The following is an 18,256-nucleotide window of genomic DNA, read 5'->3' as shown; positions in this document are numbered from 1 at the left end:
GGGAGAGAGGAGAGTTTCAGGACATGGATGGAGGGGAGGGCAAGAGAAATTCTGGACATGGATGGAGGAGAGGGAAGGGAGAGAGAAGAAATGCTGGACATGGAGGGAAGATAGAGGAAGGAGATTAGATGAGGGAAAAGGAAGTGAGGAGAGAAACTGCACATGTATGGAGAAAATAGGCAGAAGCTGGATCCACTGTACAGTCAAGTCTGTGGAGGACCAGAAATGAAGAAGAAAGGAGGAAAGAAAAGAAATAAATGGAAAGGAAGCCCTTTAAACGGAGTCAAGGGAACAGATAGAGAGCAGCAGAATCAGATATTGGGCCAGCATGATCAGAGAAACAAAGTCACCAGATACCCAAGGTAGAAAAAAATAATTTTATTTTCATTATAGTGTTTGGAATATGTCCACTTTGAGAATCAGGTGCTGAACGTTAAAAGTTTATATTTATTTACTTATTTATGGCATTTTATCCCATATTAAACATGAATTAGATTGGAACCTGGGATCATTTAATTTTTTTTTCCTGGAGAGAGTAATGCATTGCCCCCCCCCCCCCCCTCGGCTATAGCCAGCTCTGCAATTTTGGGGGGGGGCGCAGTGGTGGACCGGGGGGGGGGGGGGCGCCGAGGTGGACCGGGGAGAGAGCCTGTTGTTAAAAATTTACCAGCACACCAATGGGTGACAGAGACATTAATATACATGCTAAACCACAGACCCAAAATGGAAAAAAACTATTTAGTATGTGTTATGCTGAGGACATGTCTGCCTATATCACCTGGCTGGTACTGTTGGTAGTATAATATGATGTGGTATGCAGGGGGAAGGGGGGCTAGAGCCCGAGGTGAGGGGGCACATTTTACCCCCCCCCCCCCGCTATTGCCGCCGACACCCCCCTGCCATTGCCGCTGACACCGCCCGCCAGCCATTGTCGACCCCCCCCCTGCCAACAACCCACTCGACCCCCCCTCCCGCTGCTAACCCGCCGTCGCCTAGATTTGCTGGCGGGAGACCCCAACCCCCCCCCCCCCCCCGCCAGCCGAGATCCTCCTCGCAAAAGGCTTCCTATTCCTTCTGTTTCTGATGTCCTGCACGTACAATGTGCAGGACATCAGAAACAGAAGGAATAGGAAGCCTTTTGCGAGGAGGACCTCAGCTGGCGGGGGGTTGGGGTACCCTGCCAGCAAAGGTAGGCGGGTTGGCGGTGGGAGGGGGTGGTCGAGCGGGTCGTTGGCAGGGGGGTCCAGGGCCCAATCTACGGGGGCCCAGCCCCCCCAGACCCCACGTAGCTACGCCACTGGTGGTACGGTAGAGGAGGCATGTCTGCCAGGTGGATTAAAACTGCTTGCTTATTATCAATTTACTATCCCTTCTTCTGCTGGCTCCTTTCTTTAGATTGTGCACGATCAGAACTTGACAAACAGAATGTTAGGAATTATTAAGAAAGGAATAGAAAATAAAACAATGAGTATTATAATGGCTCTGTATTGCTTCATGGTGCGACCTTACATTGAGTATTGTGTGTAGTTTTGGTTGCCTAAACTCAGAAAAAGCTACAGTAGAATTACAATAGGTTCACAGAAGAATGATCAGAATGATTAAAGGGATGGAATGACTCTCGTATGAAGAAAAGCCTAAGAGGTTAGGGATCTTCAACAGGAGAGGAGATGGCTGATAGGAGTATGATACATGTCTTCAAAATGTGGAGTAGAACCAGTGGCATAGCAAGGGGGGGGCGGAAGGGGCGGTTCGCCCCGGGTGTCAGCACAAGGGGGGGTGCTCCGCCGCTCCCGCTTCTTCCAGGCACCCCCCCGCACCCAAAATCCCCCCCATAGGCACCTCGTATAACCCTCCTTCTCCTTCCTTCCCGCCCTCGGCAGCCCTCCTCCTCCTCTCCGCCCCCCCCCCCCCATGTCATAATCCTTTTACTTCTCTTGGTGGCAGCAACGTCAGTTACGTTACGAAGAAGGCACTGCAGGCTCCCCTCCGGCTTCAGCTTCTCCCTTCGCTCTTCACACAGTGAGTGTCCCGCCTTCGTGATGACGCATTTCCTCTTTCCGTGAAGGCGGGACACTCACTGTGTGAAGAGCGAAGGGAGAAGCTGAAGCCGGAGGGGAGCCTGCAGTGCCTTCTTCATAACGTAACTGAAGTCGCTGCCACCATGGGAAGTAAAAGGGTTATTACACGGGAGGGGGAGGGCTGCCCTGGGCGGGAAGGAAGGACTCAGAGGGACAGGGACTGTTAAAGCGAGCACATCTGCTTTGCTGCAGCTAGCCCTGTGTTTGTGGGGGCAGCAGTCAGGTGAAGGAAGGAAGGAATGGAGAGGGCAGGGGAGAGAGGAGAATGCTGGACATGGATGGGAGGGGAAAGCAGGGGGAGAGAACAGATTGCTGGACATGGAGAGAAGGGGAGGACATGGAGAGAAGGGGAGGGCATGGGGGAGAGAAGAGATCGCTGGAGAGGAGGGGAGGGCAGGGAAGAGAGGAGAATTGCTGGACGTGGGTGGGTGGATGGATGGAGGGGAGGGCAGGAAGGAACGGAGAGGAGGGCTGTCAGGGAGCTGAGGGAGGGCAGGGAGAATCGCTGGACATGGAGGGGAGGGGAGGGCATGGGGCGAGAAGAGATCATTGGAGAGGAGGGGAGGACAGGGGAGAGAGGAGAATTGCTGGACGTGGATGGATGGAGGGGGCAGGGGAGAGAGGAAATTTGCTGGAAATGGATGGATGGAGGAGAGGGCAGAGGAGAGGAAAATTGCTGGACATGGATGAATGAATGGGGCAGGGGAGAGAGGAAATTTGCAGGATATGGGTGGATGGAGGAGACGGCAGGGGAGAATGGAGAGTTCCTGGACATAGATGAAGAATTGCTGGATATGGATGGATGAATGGGGGCAGGGGAGAGAGGAAATTTGCTTGATATGGGTGGATCGAGGAGAGTGCAGGGGAGAATGGAGAGTTGTTGAACATGGATGGATGGAGGGGAGGAAAGTCAGGAAGGAAATGCACATGGATGGAAGAGAGAAGAGAGGAAAAATGTTGGACAAGGATGGAGGGAAGGAAAGACAAAGGAAGGAGATGCACATGGAGAGAGGGCAGATCCTAGATGGAAGGGGCAGGGAGAGAGGGCAGACTTTGGATGGAGCGGACAGAAGAGAGAGGGCAGACACTGGATGGCAGGGAGAGAGAGAGAAGGCAGATGCTGGATGGAAGGAAGACAGTGAAAAGAAGATGAGGAAAACAGACACCAGAGACAACAAACTGTAAGTAAAATATATATTTTTATTTTTTTGCTTTAGGATAAAGTAGTATTGTAGCTGTGTTAATAAATGCTTATAAATAGAACATGGAAATAAGGTAATCTTTATTGGACTAATTTTAATATGTTTTGACTAACTTTCGGAGAACAAAACCCCCTTCCTCAGGTCAGGATAGGATATTGTAAAATCTCTATACTGTACTGATCTGAGGAAGGAGGTTTTGGCCTCTGAAAGCTAAATGTATTAGTCCAATAAAATGGTATTATTTTATTTTCTGTTTCTGTGGTGTTGCATTATATGCTCAGTCTGGCCTCTTGGGGGTTCAGTTTAATTTTTGTCTAAATAGAAAGTTTGATTACTTATTCTATAGTGGTTTAGGGTTTATCTGTGTTTGTGGCAAAGACATGGCTTTCAGTTGGCACTGACTGTGCAGGATCGACGATCTGTACTATTCTGTCTGGTTACGTTTTACAATAGGTGAATTGATGTTCTAGTGCTCACTGTAGTGTTTAAGATGCTTTCCTTTTCCTTATGTGACTCGTAGAAATTACTGCTTATGGTATGGTAAAATTGTTCTAGAGATCCTGAGTGTTTTGTATTCTCGGTATGCCTAGTACTGGATTTGGGGGGGGGTGTTAAAAAATGACCGGCCCCGGGTGTCAACTACCCTAGCTACGCCACTGAGTAGAACGGATAAATGTGAATCAATTGTTTACTCTTTCAAAAAGTACAAAGACTATGGGACACTCCATGAGGTTACATGGTAATACTTTTAAAACAAATAAGAAAAAAATATTTTTTTCACTCAGTGAATAGTTAAGTTCATGGAGTGAATAGTTAAGTTCATGGAACTAATTGACAAAAGATGGGTGAGAAGGGTTAGATGGACCTTCAGTCTGAATCAGTATGATCTTATGTTAGCATATCTGGATTTAAAAAAGGTTTGGACCAGTGGCGTAGCCACAGGTGGGCCTGGGTGGCAGGGGCTTAGCTACGGGTCACCCAATTTCAGCTCAGGCCCGCCCACCCAGCTGATCTCTCCAGACTCGCAGCAGGGGCGATCTGGCGGGTGGCAGCGGCACTAAAAGCATAAAGCAGCGAAGCTCTTCAATTCTGTCCTTCGCTTTCCGTTTCCTGCCCTCTCAGCGTCCAGCCTTCCTTTGATGTAATTTCCTTTCGGGCGGGACGCTGAGAGGGCAGAAAACGGAAAGCGAAGGACGGAATCGAAGAGCTTCGCTGCTTTATGCTTTTAGTACCGCTGCCCGCCAGTTCGCTGCTGCGACTACAGGAGGAAGCCATTTAAAATCTGTGTTTCTACTCCCCTGCGCAGCCGTCGCCATTCACTTAAAACACAGCAAGCAAACCAGTGAGCTGCTGTGCTGCCTGCATCCACGCTGTCTTCTTTATTCAGCAGAGGGTGGTGAGCAGAGGGAAGGATGGGACTGGGAGGGGTAGTGAGCAGAAGGAAGGAGCAGGAGATAGATGGGACTGGGAGGGGTGGTAACTACAGAGTATGGGGAATGGGGGACTAATGAAGTAGGTGAAAGATGGAGGAGGAATTTAGGAGACTGGGCAAGGGAGAGACAGAGGGGGAATGGGAGTGCTGGAGAGGGAATGAAAGGGAGATGGTCAAAGGGGAGAGAGGAGCATCAGTGGACATGGATGGGAGGACAAGGACCAGGGAGAGAGGAGAAATTGCTGGACATGGAGGGGAGGGCAGGGGAGAGAGGAGAATTTCTGGATATGGATGGATAGATGGATGGAGGGCAGGGGAGTTGCTGGACATGGGTGGATAGAGGGGAGGGCAGGGGAGAGGAGAGTTGCTGGACATAGGTGGGTGGAGGAGAGGGTAGAAGAGAGTTGCTGGACATGGATGGAGGGAAGGGCAGTGGAGAGAGGATGGTTGCTGGACATGGGTGGACGGAGGGGAGGGCAGGGAGAGAATTGTTGGACATGGATGGAGGGGAAGGGAGGGAAGACAGGAAGGAGATGCACATGGATGGAGGGGAGAAAGAAGAAATTCTGGACATGGATGGCGGGGAGGGAAGACAGAGGAAGGAGATGCACATGGATGGAGGGGAAGGGAGAGAGAAGAAATGCTGACATGGATGGAAGGGAGGGAATAGAGAGGAAGGATATATGAAGGAAAAGGAAGAGAGGAGAAAAACAGCACATGGATGGAGAAAATAGGCAGAAGCTGGATCCACTGGACAGTCAAGTCTGCGGAGGACCCAGCTTTTACTTACGGATGTAGAGCAAGGAATGAAGAAGAAAGGAGGAAAGTAAAGAAATAAATGGAAAGGAAGCCCTGGAAACGGAGTTAAGAGGACAGATAGCAGCAGAATCAGATACTGGGCCAGCATGATCAGAAAAACAAAGTCACCAGACAACAAAGGTAGAAAAAATCATTTTATTTTCATTATAGTGTTTGGAATATGTCCACTTTGAGAATCAGGTGCTCAACATTAAAAGTTTATATTTATTTATTTACTTATTTATGGCATAATATCCCACATTAAACATGAATTAGGTTGGAACCTGGGATCATTTAATTTTTTTTTTCCTGGAGAGAGTAATGCATTGCCTCCCCCCCCCCCCACCCCCAGGCTCTCTCCCTGGCTATAGCCAGCTCTGCAATTTTGAGGGGAGGTGGACAGGGGGTGGGGCGCAGAGGTGGACCAGGGAGAGAGCCTGTTGTTAAACATTTACCAGCAAACCACTGTCTAGTGCCCACCCATCCAACCTGTTGGCCCACCCAAAAATTGACTTCTGGCTACGCCACTGCTGGGTGGGCCGGGGCCCACCCGTTTAGTGCTCAGGTCCAACCAACAGTAGCACACATTTAGCGGTAGCTGATGGGGATCTCAAGCTCGGCCAGCTGAAGACTTCCCCCTGATGGTAACAAAAACGCTACTCTCCACGATACTGGCACCTGCACACGCTCAGTTTTCAGCGCATGCCTGCTGCATACTGCCAAGGTGGAAAGAAGCACTTTCCCGCCAGCTGAAATATTTTTTGGTGGTGGTTGGGAGGGCAGAGAACACTTGGTGCCCACCCACTTCTTGCCTAGGCCCACCTAAAATTTGTTGTCTGGCTACGCCCCTGGTTTGGACAAGTTACTGGAGGAAAAGTCCATAAACTGCTATTAAGATAGACATGGGGAAAGCCACTACTTATCCCTTGGATCGGTAGCATGGAATCTTCCTACTCATTGGGATTCTGCCAGGTACTTCCGATCTGGATTGGCCACTATTGGAAGGAGGATATTGGGTTAGATGGACCTTCAGTCTGACTCAGTATGGAATTTAAATTCTTATGTTCTTATGTACTAAGGTTTCCTTCTCTTTCTCAGATATATACACTCTGACTCTCCATTCTGCTACAAGCCATGGAAACCTCTGCAAATGGGGCTTCCATGTGCAAAACATGTGTGATAAACTCCAAACTGTGGTGGGTTTTCATGCGTTTTTACATGCAAAACACCATTTGCAAAAGTTATTCCCGATTTCCTACTTTGCTCATCGTTCACTATGCATTACATTTTATTCAGATTCAAAGTCAATTGCAACAATATGCAAAGCAGCTCATTAATTATATATTTTTGAAAAGTGAAAAGCAAACAGGGTGCCTCATCGTAATGTATTTATCCTTTTTTTTGTGTGTGTGTGACCTAGGTACAGTGATCCTATTTAAAAAAAAACTGTGCAAATGTTTTTGTGTGTGATTCATTCTTCCCCCTAGAAATAGCTTTTTTGCTCTTCATCCACAAGACAACGACATTTTGAGTCATTTCTTCTGATGGTAATAAAATATACAGCCAAATCCAGGACTTATTACACCCTGGTTTTTTGCACCATGACATTCTGTGTTCCTATCTGCTAGCATCTGTGTTTTCACTCCTCTTCTATTCAGTCTTCTAGTTCCCGTTGGCCAGTTGCCTGAGTAGGCTTTCAATCAATTGAACTGGCTTCCTCCCAGAATCAACTTGCTGCTGCCCCACCCCACCTCAACCTACTTATATATTTTGTTTTCACATGGCACCTTACCCAGAGTGCCTTGTAAGGCCAGTACATAGAGAAAAACAAAAGGGTCCTTTTGCAAAGGGTGCTAGCACATGCTAAAAATTAGTATACGCTAAATGCCAGAGACTCCCATATATGCCTATGAGCGTCTCTAGTGTTTAGCGTCAACTAAAAACTAAAGTTATCAAAAGGAATTTAGGGTGTAACCTAGCAAGTACTCCAAGGTTGTCCTTAGCTGCCTACCTACTATACTTGAGTCCCCAAAGCAAGCAGCACTGGCTCTGTTTCAGGTTTTACTCCAACCAGGTAAGGAAAACTCCAGAAATCTAGTAAGCTTTAATGCTCAGTTCTTTGTAAGCTCAAGGGGACAGGAACATCTTTTAGGGGCCTTTTACTAAGGTGTGATGGGCCTTTTGCAGGCCCACTGCACGGTAAAAGAGCACTACCATGGAATGCACTGAGATGTCCCGCAGTAGTATGGGCAACAGCATACACTACTGTAGTGGTAAAAAATATATATATATTTTTTTTTGCCATGGGAGGTGTGTCTGGGAGTGGAGAGTAGGCTTGCCTGTGCTAATTGGTTAGCATGGAGGGGCATAATCGAACGACGTCAGCCATCTATATGGCCGGCCATCTTCAGGGCCGGCTCTGCAAAGGGGCGGTGCTAACCGTATTATCGAAAAAGATGGCTGGCCATCTTTTCTTTCGATAATACTGTTGGGGCCGGCTAAATCTCAACATTTAGGTCAAATGTTGGGATTGCCAGGTTTACAGATGTCCGGCTTCAAAACAAGTGGAAAAAAAATCTAAAGTGCGTGTCAGGGACATCCTAAATTGAAACTAATTTTGCTCAGCTTTTTTAGTAGTACCAGTGGGATTTGAACCAACCACCTCTGGATTACAAGAACAGTACTCTAAGCACTTGGCCACAGCTCCACTTACTTGGATGTCCCTCCCTTTTGATTATGCCCCTTCAGGTCTCTCTCAGCCAATTACAGACAGGGGTCTCTCTCAGCTACTCACAGACAGCTAAATGCGCGTGATTGGCTGAGAGACACCCTTGTCTGTGATTGGCTGAGAGAGACCTGAAGGGGCATAATCAAAAGGGAGGGCCATCCAAGTAAGTGGAGCTGTGACCAAGTGGTTAGAGCACCAAGAGGTGGCTGGTTCAAATCCCACTGGTACTACTGAAAAGCTGAACAAAATTAATTTTGATTTAGGACGTCCCTGACGAGCACTTTGATTTTTTTTTTTGAGTGGGAGGGGATTGGTGACCACTGGGGGAGTAAGTGGAGGTCATCCCTAATTCCCTCCGGTGGCCATTTGGTCAGTTGGGGCTCTTTTTTGAAGCTTGGTCGTGGAAAAAAAAGGGACCAAGTAAAGCCAGGAAAATGCTCGTCAAGCCTGGCTTTTTTTTTCCATTATCGGGCAAAGCCGGCCATCTCGTGAGCAAGCCCCCGTCCCGCCTTCACTACCCTACCGACACACCCCCTTGAAATTTTGCCAGCTCTGTGACGGAAAGCAGTTGAAGCTGGCCAAAATCGGCTTTCGATTATACCGTTTTGGCCAGTTTCAGGAGATGGCCGGCGATCTCCCGATTTGTGTCGGAAGATCGCGAGCGATCTCTTTCGAAAATAAGCCTGATGGGCACATTAATGCCCATGCTACCCATTACCCATCATGCTACCTGATTACCGCAGGAATAGCATGGGAGCCCTTAACCTCACCTAAATAGGTGACGGTAAGGGCTACTACTACTACTACTACTATTTAGCATTTCTATAGCTCCCGGCAGTAAAGGCAACGTGCTAATGGGCAAATTAGCACATGGCCATTTTTTTAAAAAGCTGACCATAGCCATTTTTCTGCAATGCTAGAAAGTGGCCAGAGCATGCGGTAACCCACATGCTACCTGCAGCGCCGGTCTCCTTCTAGCACACCTTAGTAAAAGGACCCCTTAGAGAGGCCCCTTTCATATATTATTTTGCATTAACTACAGCTGTTCTTTGCTGCCCTTCAGAACTTCCTGCTGTGGGCAACTGCCTAGTGTTGTCTAGTGGTTGGGTAGGCCCTGTACACTGCTACATATTTCACATCTACACTATAGCCCCCCTACCACACACTCACACGCCTTCATACAGACAGCTATATACACACTGCACCGATAACCGAAGAAGATTGTTACCCTGCTTGTGCTGCCCTGCCCAGAGCCACAACCACTGCTGAGACGGGCAGTCGAGTGCCAAACAAAAAGAGTGACTAGACCAGAGCCCCACGTGGAAGCCCTGCTGAAGGAGACCGCTACCGACAGCCGAGGCCGACCTCTCACATCTGGGCGCTGCTGCATTAGGAGGTCGCCGCCGATAAACTCAACCCTCCGAAGCCACTGCGACACCCACAGAAGCAACCTGTCGGGAGACCGCTGCCAGGAAAAAAACAAAGGATCGGCGGCTGGCCCTGACTAGCACTCGACGCGACTGCCCACGTGAGCCCCAGGCCCAAAGCTACGTGAAGCAGAATAATAACCCCTGACCGGACAACGCGACAAAACTGTGCAGTCGTGCTACGGACAACTAGGAAAGAGAGGAAGTACGACAGGACATGACCCGGACCCAACAGACAGCACCCAGAAAGGTACTCTTAACAATGAAAACTCACCATTACCTCATTTACAACAAAGCCTACCTACCTAGAGAGACTAACATACTACCACCACACTACACTACACATACAACCAATATCACAATTCCCAGAACCGCAGAACCACTGGACACTGGGACAATACCTAACAGATCTAACTGGCACTACATCTACATAAAAGACACCACACCCTAGGACACCACCACCGACCATCTCCTACCTCCAAATTATAGCGAAATGAACACAACCCAAATACTACTCCTAGCAACATACTCCCTATCACTCACTCACCTAACACTGTCCACCCCAATCACAAATAAAAACACCACAACCACCCTATAACATACTCCACACCACTGAGCCACCCAACACTACCCAACCCATTCGCAGACAACAATACCACACCCATCCTACAATACCATAAAAAGAGGATCAGGCAAGCCACACCTCACCAAACAAACAACCACCAAACCAAAGAAAAAACACCCACACATAGACAGCATCATCAACACAGAATGAAGAACCACAGCAAACACACACTAACTAAGGAACGACAACTAACTGAAATTCACACATCACCATATGTAATAACCCCACACCAAAACATTCAAGTGGGCTACATCAACACTAGATCCGCAGTTAATAAGACAACAACAATTACAGACTGGATCATGTCAGAAAACCTCGATCTAACTTTCATCAACAAAACCTGGATCCACAATCAAAAAGATCCTATAATCCTAGATCTATGCCCTCCAGGATACAAAATCACTCACTGAACCAGATAGGGAAAGAGAGGCGGAAGTTTAGCACTAATCTATCGCTCCCACTTCACTGCAGAAATCACAGCCGAATCTATAACAACCCAACTTGAAATAGCCTCAGTCAGAATCTCCAATAAATCCCTACTTGATCACTTAGACTGCATCCTGTTCTATTGACCACCCGGTAACTGGAACGAATGCCAATCTCACTTTATGGACTTCATCTCAAACTCTTGCATAACCAGTACAAACTTACTAATACTAGGGGACATTAACCTACACCTAGAAGACCCAAATTCTACCAATGCACGAGAATGTAAAGAATTCTTCCACTCTTGGGATCTTATATGGCCTCACATGCATGCTACCCACATCAAAGGACATACACTAGACCTCTTCTCACACAAACTGTCCGCAGACCACAACATACTAATAACAGACACCAAATGGTCAGCAACACCTTGGACCGACCACTACAAACTAAACCTATCGCTAACTTGGCAGAAGAAATGATCATACCGCACACAAAAACCCACAACATATAGCACAAGAGGCCAAATAGACCCAGCAGTATTCTGGCAAAAGATATACGAGAATGAATGGACAACACGAACGAACTCCACACACTACCTCCCTGACTGGGAAGAAAAATGCAGAAGCGTACTAGACGAAATAGCGCCCTTAAGAACAAGAACTACAAAAAGACAAAACTCGATCCCATGGTTCAATAACGAACTAAAAGAGCTCAAAACACAAACCAGAAGACTCGAGAAAGCATGGAGGAAAGAGAAAGATGAACACACACTCAACGCATGGAAACAAACACAGAGAAAATACAAATACACAATAAGATAAACCAAAAGATCATACTACAAAAACAAAATAGGGCCAGACTACAAATATGAAAGTGCTAAACCCCTACGAGAAAAGCTATACTGACTCCCACTTAAAGAACGCATCACGTTCAAAATATGTACCCTAGTTCACAAAATCATTCATGGAGATGCCCCAGCCTACATGCCAGACCTGATAGACTTACCACCCAGGAACGCTAAAAAATCATCCCGCACATTCCTCAATCTTCACTTCCCCAACTGTAAAGGCCTAAAATACAAACTAACGCATGCGTCAACCTTCTCCTACTTGAGCACACAATTCTGGAACGCGCTGCCGCGCAACTTAAAAATGATTTATGAACTAACTAACTTCCGCAAACTACTGAAGACCCATCTCTTTAACAAAGCATACCACAAAGATCAACAAATGTGAACTCCTACACATATATCCAGTATTGCCTTACGATATTTGCTTGTTAAACCACTATCATGCTTTATCATTATCATGCTACCCAAGATCCTTATGTAATACTAAATGTTTATTTTCTTATATATTTCCACTATTCATGATGTTTTGTAAGCCACATTGAGCCTGCAAAGAGGTGGGAAAATGTGGGATACAAATGCAATAAAATAAAAATAAATAAATAAATACAAAGACACGCACAAACTTTTTCAACTCATGAATAAACTACTTGACACCACACCAGTCACCACAACCATCACAGACACCCCATCAGCAGAAAACCTTGCTAAATACTTCAATGAAAAAATTATAAAGCTCCTAGCCACACTACCAACCAATACCACTGATCACGAAAATTTCATTGATTGCCTGGACCCAACCTCCGATGAATATCCAGCAGATCAAACCTGGACAAACTTCTAGCTACTCACCGATGAAACCATCACCCAAGCGATCAACAGGTTCACCAAATCCCACTGCAAACTGGACACATGCCCTACCACCCCAATAAAATCTGCCCCTCAACGCTTCATAACAGACCTCACATTGCACCTAAACTACATGCTACAACATGGACTCTTCCCTAATGATAAAGGAAATATACTGCTCACACCAATACCCAAGGATTCAAAGAAAAGAAAACAGATGATATAACCAACTACCGCCCGGTGGCATCGATTCCCTTAGCAACCAAACTAACGGAAAGCATGGTAACCAAGCAACTCACCAACTACTTAAACAAATTCTCTATACTACACGAATCACAATCAGTCCAACCACAGCACCGAAACAGTACTAATCACCCTCCTAAACAAATTCAAACAATTAATAGCAACTGGCAACAACGTACTCCTCCTACAATTTGACATGTCAAGCGTGTTCGATATGGTAACCCATAAAATACTATTAAATATCCTAGGATATTTAATATCCTAGGGATTGGGGGAAACGTACTTAATTGGTTCAAAGGCTTCCTGACCACAAGAACGTACCAAGTAATAGCCAAGTCGACCATATCCTCACCGTGGAAGCCAGAATGCGGAGTGCCCCAAGGATCACCACTCTCACCAACCTTGTTCAACCTAATGATGACAGCTCTAGCCAAATCACTATCCAACCAAGGCCTAAATCCTTACATCTATGCAGATGATGTTACGATCTACATCCTGTTCAAATATGATTTAACAGAAATCACAGAGGAAATCAACCACAGCTTCCAAATCATGAATTCATGGGCAGACGCATTTAAATTAAAACTCAACGCAGAAAAAACACAATGTCTCATCCTCTCATCACAATACAACAAATATAAACCTACCACTATAAACATCCCAGACTTCTCCCTTCCTGTCTCAGACAACCTGAAAATTCTCGGAGTAACAATTGACCGAAATCTCACACTAGAAAACCACTCGAAAAATACAACAAAGAAAATGTTCCACACAATGTGGAAACTCAAAAGAATAAAACCTTTCTTCCCAAGGGAAGTATTCCGCAGCTTGGTACAATCAATGGTGTTAAGCCACCTAGAATACTGCAACGCAGTTTATGCCAGATGCAAAGAGCAAACCATCAAAAAAACTCCAGACTGCACAAAACACAGCAGCCAGACTAATATTCGGAAAAACAAAATTCGAAAGCGCCAGACCCCTAAGAGAGAAATTATACTGGCTCCCACTCAGGGAACGTATTGCATTCAAGATCTGTACAATAGCTCACAAGATTATTCACAGCGAGGCCCCAGCTTACATATCAGACCTCATAGACTTACCACCCAGGAATACAATAAACTCATCACGTACATTCATGAATCTCCATTACCCCAGCTGCAAAGGACTAAAATATAAATCAACATTTGCGTCCAGCTTCTCCTACATATGTACACAACTATGGAACGCGCTACCACTTGCCACAAAAACAATGCATAACCTAACCAACTTCCGAAAACTACTAAAAACTAACTTGTTCAATAAGGTATACCACAATGACCCATCCTAAATCTCAATTAACGAAATTTATACCAGAACTGGACACAACCAAACTTCATATACCTGCTTGACTTAACAATGATTACAAATGAATGTTAATGCTACAACACTCCATCTCTGATATTGATAATGAACTCTCCATAATCTGCTTTCTCTTATGAACATGTACGCATTACCAACTTGTATTTCCTCATACCGGAAATGGCGATCGCCATAACGGAACAATGTACTACTACTTTACTACTACTTAACATTTCTAAAGCGCTACTAGGGTTACGCAGCGCTGTACAAATTAACATAGAGTGACTGTCCCTGCTCAAGGAGCTTACAATCTAAGAGACAAGTGAACGGACAGTCCGATAGGGGCGGTCAAATTGGGGCAGTCTGGATTTACTGAACGGTAAGAGCCACATTGGGCCTGCAAATAGGTGGGAAAATGTGGGATACAAATGCAATAAATAAATAAAATAAATACAGACACACATTTCACTTACACTACCTACCACCACCACAAACATACACATACCCATTCCACAAATATACACCTCCTGCCACCCTACCCGTTCACTTTACCTCCCCCACTGACTCCTCCACACAGACATGCCTGAGTTTGCCAACAGAGCGAGGAGAAACGCCCTGTTGTGTCACATCATGAGTTTGTACTTTCCAACTCATGTACACATTTATAATTTGCTTACTTGTTTTTTCCTGTGCTTTTATGTTGATATTTTTTTAGTTAGTAGCTGTTTCATTTATAATTTTTACTAATTTTCTTTAGATAACAAGTAGGGGTAATTACTGAAAGGTAATCATGATATATTGTGATTTTTATTAAGTATTCTGAACATAGATTTAAGTGCCAGGATTAGGTAGACTTGTGCATATATATATATATATATATATATATATATATATATATATATTTTTTTTTTTTTTTTTTTTTAATCGGTTGAGGAATTTTCTACAATGTTTCCTCATGTAAAGTTGGTTTGGTGCTCTGAAAATAGTTCTTATCAAGCCACACGGACAATTACATTCCTATAAAAGTGCATGCTGACAAGATTGTTTAAATTGATCATGTTGTGTTGTTATTACCTTTATAAACTAAGCATATAGCAGGTACTTTTGGACCATTTCCCATAAGTGTATGTTATAAAATGTATCTCCCCCTCTCCCCCATTGTTTGTATATCAAATCTGTTCTATAGTATACATTCTCACTTGTCTCTGATTTTCACTTCAACAGATAAAGATTAGGTGAACCATCCATTAAAGAAAAAAGCTAATAAATTCGGATTGAAAATGAGAGATTTCATAGGCCTCTACATTTCTATTATTGCAGCTTCATTGCATGCATTATGCAATTTTTTAAAATGCTTTTAAAGCAAGCTTTTTTTCTGCAGCCCAATATAACTACCACAGTTGAATATGCACAATAAATATTTTTAAAGGAAATTTATGTTTGATATCTGCTTAAAATAACTATTTGCATAATTGACTCTAGATAGATAGATAGATAGATAGATAGATAGATAGATAGATGTATATGTGGTCAATATAATTTAATATGACATTTTATCATTGTATAATGTAGATGTGTGTGTATGCATACATACATACATACATACATACTAACATACACACACAAGGGGAGATTCTATATATGACACCTGGAAAATCTGCACGGAAATCATTTTCGCCTAAGCGTATTATATAAGATTTAGGCGCGGTATAAAGAATATGCTTAGTTGATATCCCAGCACATAAAACTACACGCATTCATTTTCACCAACGAAAATGTGGTGTAAATCCCTGTGGATAGCTTTATGCAGACTGGGCCATATTCTATAACAAAGTGAATACATTTGAGAACGCCCCAGAAATGCCTATTCCCTGGCCCATAATCACACTGCTCTTTGGATGTGTGCATACACTTAGCAAGTTATGCGCGTAAATTCTAATTATTGTCAATTAGTGCTCATTATTGCTTGCTAAGTGCTGTTAACAATGCTGATTGGCTTGTTAAGCCAATTAAGTTATGTGCATTGTTATGAAATACACTTAGATTTAGGCGTGGAATGCTAGGTGCTATATATAGAATCCAGCAGACAAGGTCTAGATTATTCAATGATAAAATTTCATATTGTACAAAATTAAGGGCTCATTTTACCAAGTGGCAGTAAAAGATGACTTGTGGTAGTGTCAGCACATGGGATTGGCGTGCACCGAGGCCACCTTTTACCGCCAGCAGTAAATGGTGTTTTTTTTTAAATGGAGAGTAAATGACCATGCAGTAATTTAAATATTGGCATGCGGCAAATTACTGCTGGAGCCCTTACTGCCTCCTATTTAGGAGCTTGGAGGTATGGCCAATTTCAAACCCTAGAGTAGTAAAAGGGCTCCTAAATCTTCAGATGACTAGCATACATTTACAAATCAGTCAACTGTTTGAGTTTTGATTTCATTCATTTTTCAGAAATAAAGCCCTGTCTGTACAAATCTGAGGACTCAACCATGCAGCAAGTTCTCAAAGGAAGACCAGAAAGATCAGTTAGCATACAGCTTCAACAGTGTAAGGAAATATAAAATGAAACTTACCAGATGCCCAAGACTTCTTAAAACAGAATCCGCAATCATCACTTTCCAGCCCTCCTCAACATTTTCAGGCAATGGTCTATAAATATAGTAGGCTACCAAAACAGAGAGAATCAGAAAGCAGAGTAATTTAGGTGCCATGCTTCACTATGCACTCCTTCCTAGGCAGAGGAGAATGAAAAATTCTCACTGAGTAATGGTTACATATCAGCACAGTACCCAGAGGGCAAAGTTAATCTGCATTCGTGTTTGAATCTCTGCCTAAGTATTTGATTACCATAGTACACTGTAGATGGCTACTCTCCATTTTTCAAGTTTAAATAAAACATTTATCTGCTTTCACTGTGCCAATCTAATGCATACTTTAATTGCAAAGATCTTAGCATGGATTTAGTTGCTCAACAAGATGACTGCGTATGACAGGACTTTGCTCTACCAGCAGTTAACTGCAATGTTAAAAACGAACATTGCACCACTAGACCACAAGGGATTGTACAGTAGTCGGGGGGAGGGGGGTGGAACTATGCTTTGCATTCTTTTTTGTGTGGGTGTGTGTAATGTTGATTGCAAGTAATACAGTTATGATCTTGCATAGTAGTTTACAGGGTAAATAGTATGCTCCAAATAAATGCTTTTGAGACAAAAGTTTAGAAGGAATTTAAGCCTGTAAATTTGGGATGATACTCTCCTTAGGAATCAGCCTCTCTGTGGAGCTATTACAGTTCTGACAGTTTTGGTAGCAGTTTCGGTCGCCCTCTACAATATATAGGTGACAAGAACGTGCATAAATGACCCCAAGTACAACATATACAGATATAATTTAAACACTATTCTTTAAAATGACACCTAAATACGATGGTGCATAGCTTGAACATGGGCATTCACAAGGGTGGAGTGCACAGTTATACATGTAAATGATGAAAAACTCACAAACCAAAGAGTAGGATGGGTAGGCTCTTCCAAAAGACATAAGGGAGACATGATGATTCTTCTATATTATTTATTGGAAAACATTGAAAAGTGGACTAACATGGCTACCTCATCACTTTATTGAAAAACACCAAAAGACTCGACACAACGGCTGAGTTTCGGCACTCAAGTGCCTGCCTCAGGAGTCTGCAAATATGACGTATATTAATATATGCTCTTCATCCAGTTCTACTATAGTGAAGACAAACAGTACTGGCAACAACACTGTGCTGAGGTGAGAAAACAATTAGATTCCTGTAGGGTATGCAGAAAATGAACCATCGGACAATTCCAAGTGTCAAAAAATAACAGGTATAATATTGGCATTTAAAAGTTTAAAACAGTATAAAACTCAAACAGGAATCGAAGAGTTGTGCTGTCCAATGAACCGTTAAAAGTCTGATAAAACAAACTTCTTACCATCAAGCATCAAAGTGGTGTTTCTGAAGTTATATAAAAACTAGTAAAAGAGGCCCGTTTCTGAGCAAATGAAACAGGTGCTAGCAAGGTTTTCATCGCCAACACCCCCCTTCCCTAATACCAAACAAAATAGCTCCAACGTAAACTCGTTTGTGTTGAATTGGTATAACAGAGAAAAGCCCTCAGAAACCGCTGGTAAGATACCTACGGTTTTATGCGTGGTTATATATTGCTCAAATTATAACTCACGCAGCATTTCTATCACTGGGCGAAAAACTCTGTAAACCTCGGGCTGAAT

General features: G+C 44.1%; 1 protein-coding gene across 1 annotated transcript in view; it reads right to left on the bottom strand.

Annotated features, from left to right (window-relative positions):
• Positions 1-16,989, bottom strand: part of LOC115478978 (arylacetamide deacetylase-like) — a 43,875-nt gene extending 26,886 nt beyond the window's left edge. The window contains exon 1 of the mRNA XM_030216671.1: positions 16,573-16,989. Coding sequence (XP_030072531.1) covers positions 16,573-16,710 — 138 coding nt within the window. The 5' untranslated portion in view covers positions 16,711-16,989. The remainder of the gene's footprint in view (positions 1-16,572) is intronic.
• Between the last annotated feature and the right edge of the window lie 1,267 nt (positions 16,990-18,256).

This window comes from Microcaecilia unicolor, chromosome 10 (assembly GCF_901765095.1).
Source record: "Microcaecilia unicolor chromosome 10, aMicUni1.1, whole genome shotgun sequence".
Lineage (NCBI taxonomy): Eukaryota > Metazoa > Chordata > Amphibia > Gymnophiona > Siphonopidae > Microcaecilia > Microcaecilia unicolor.
The sequence above is the reverse complement of the archived record's forward strand: the minus strand, read 5'-3'. Positions and strand labels throughout refer to the sequence as shown.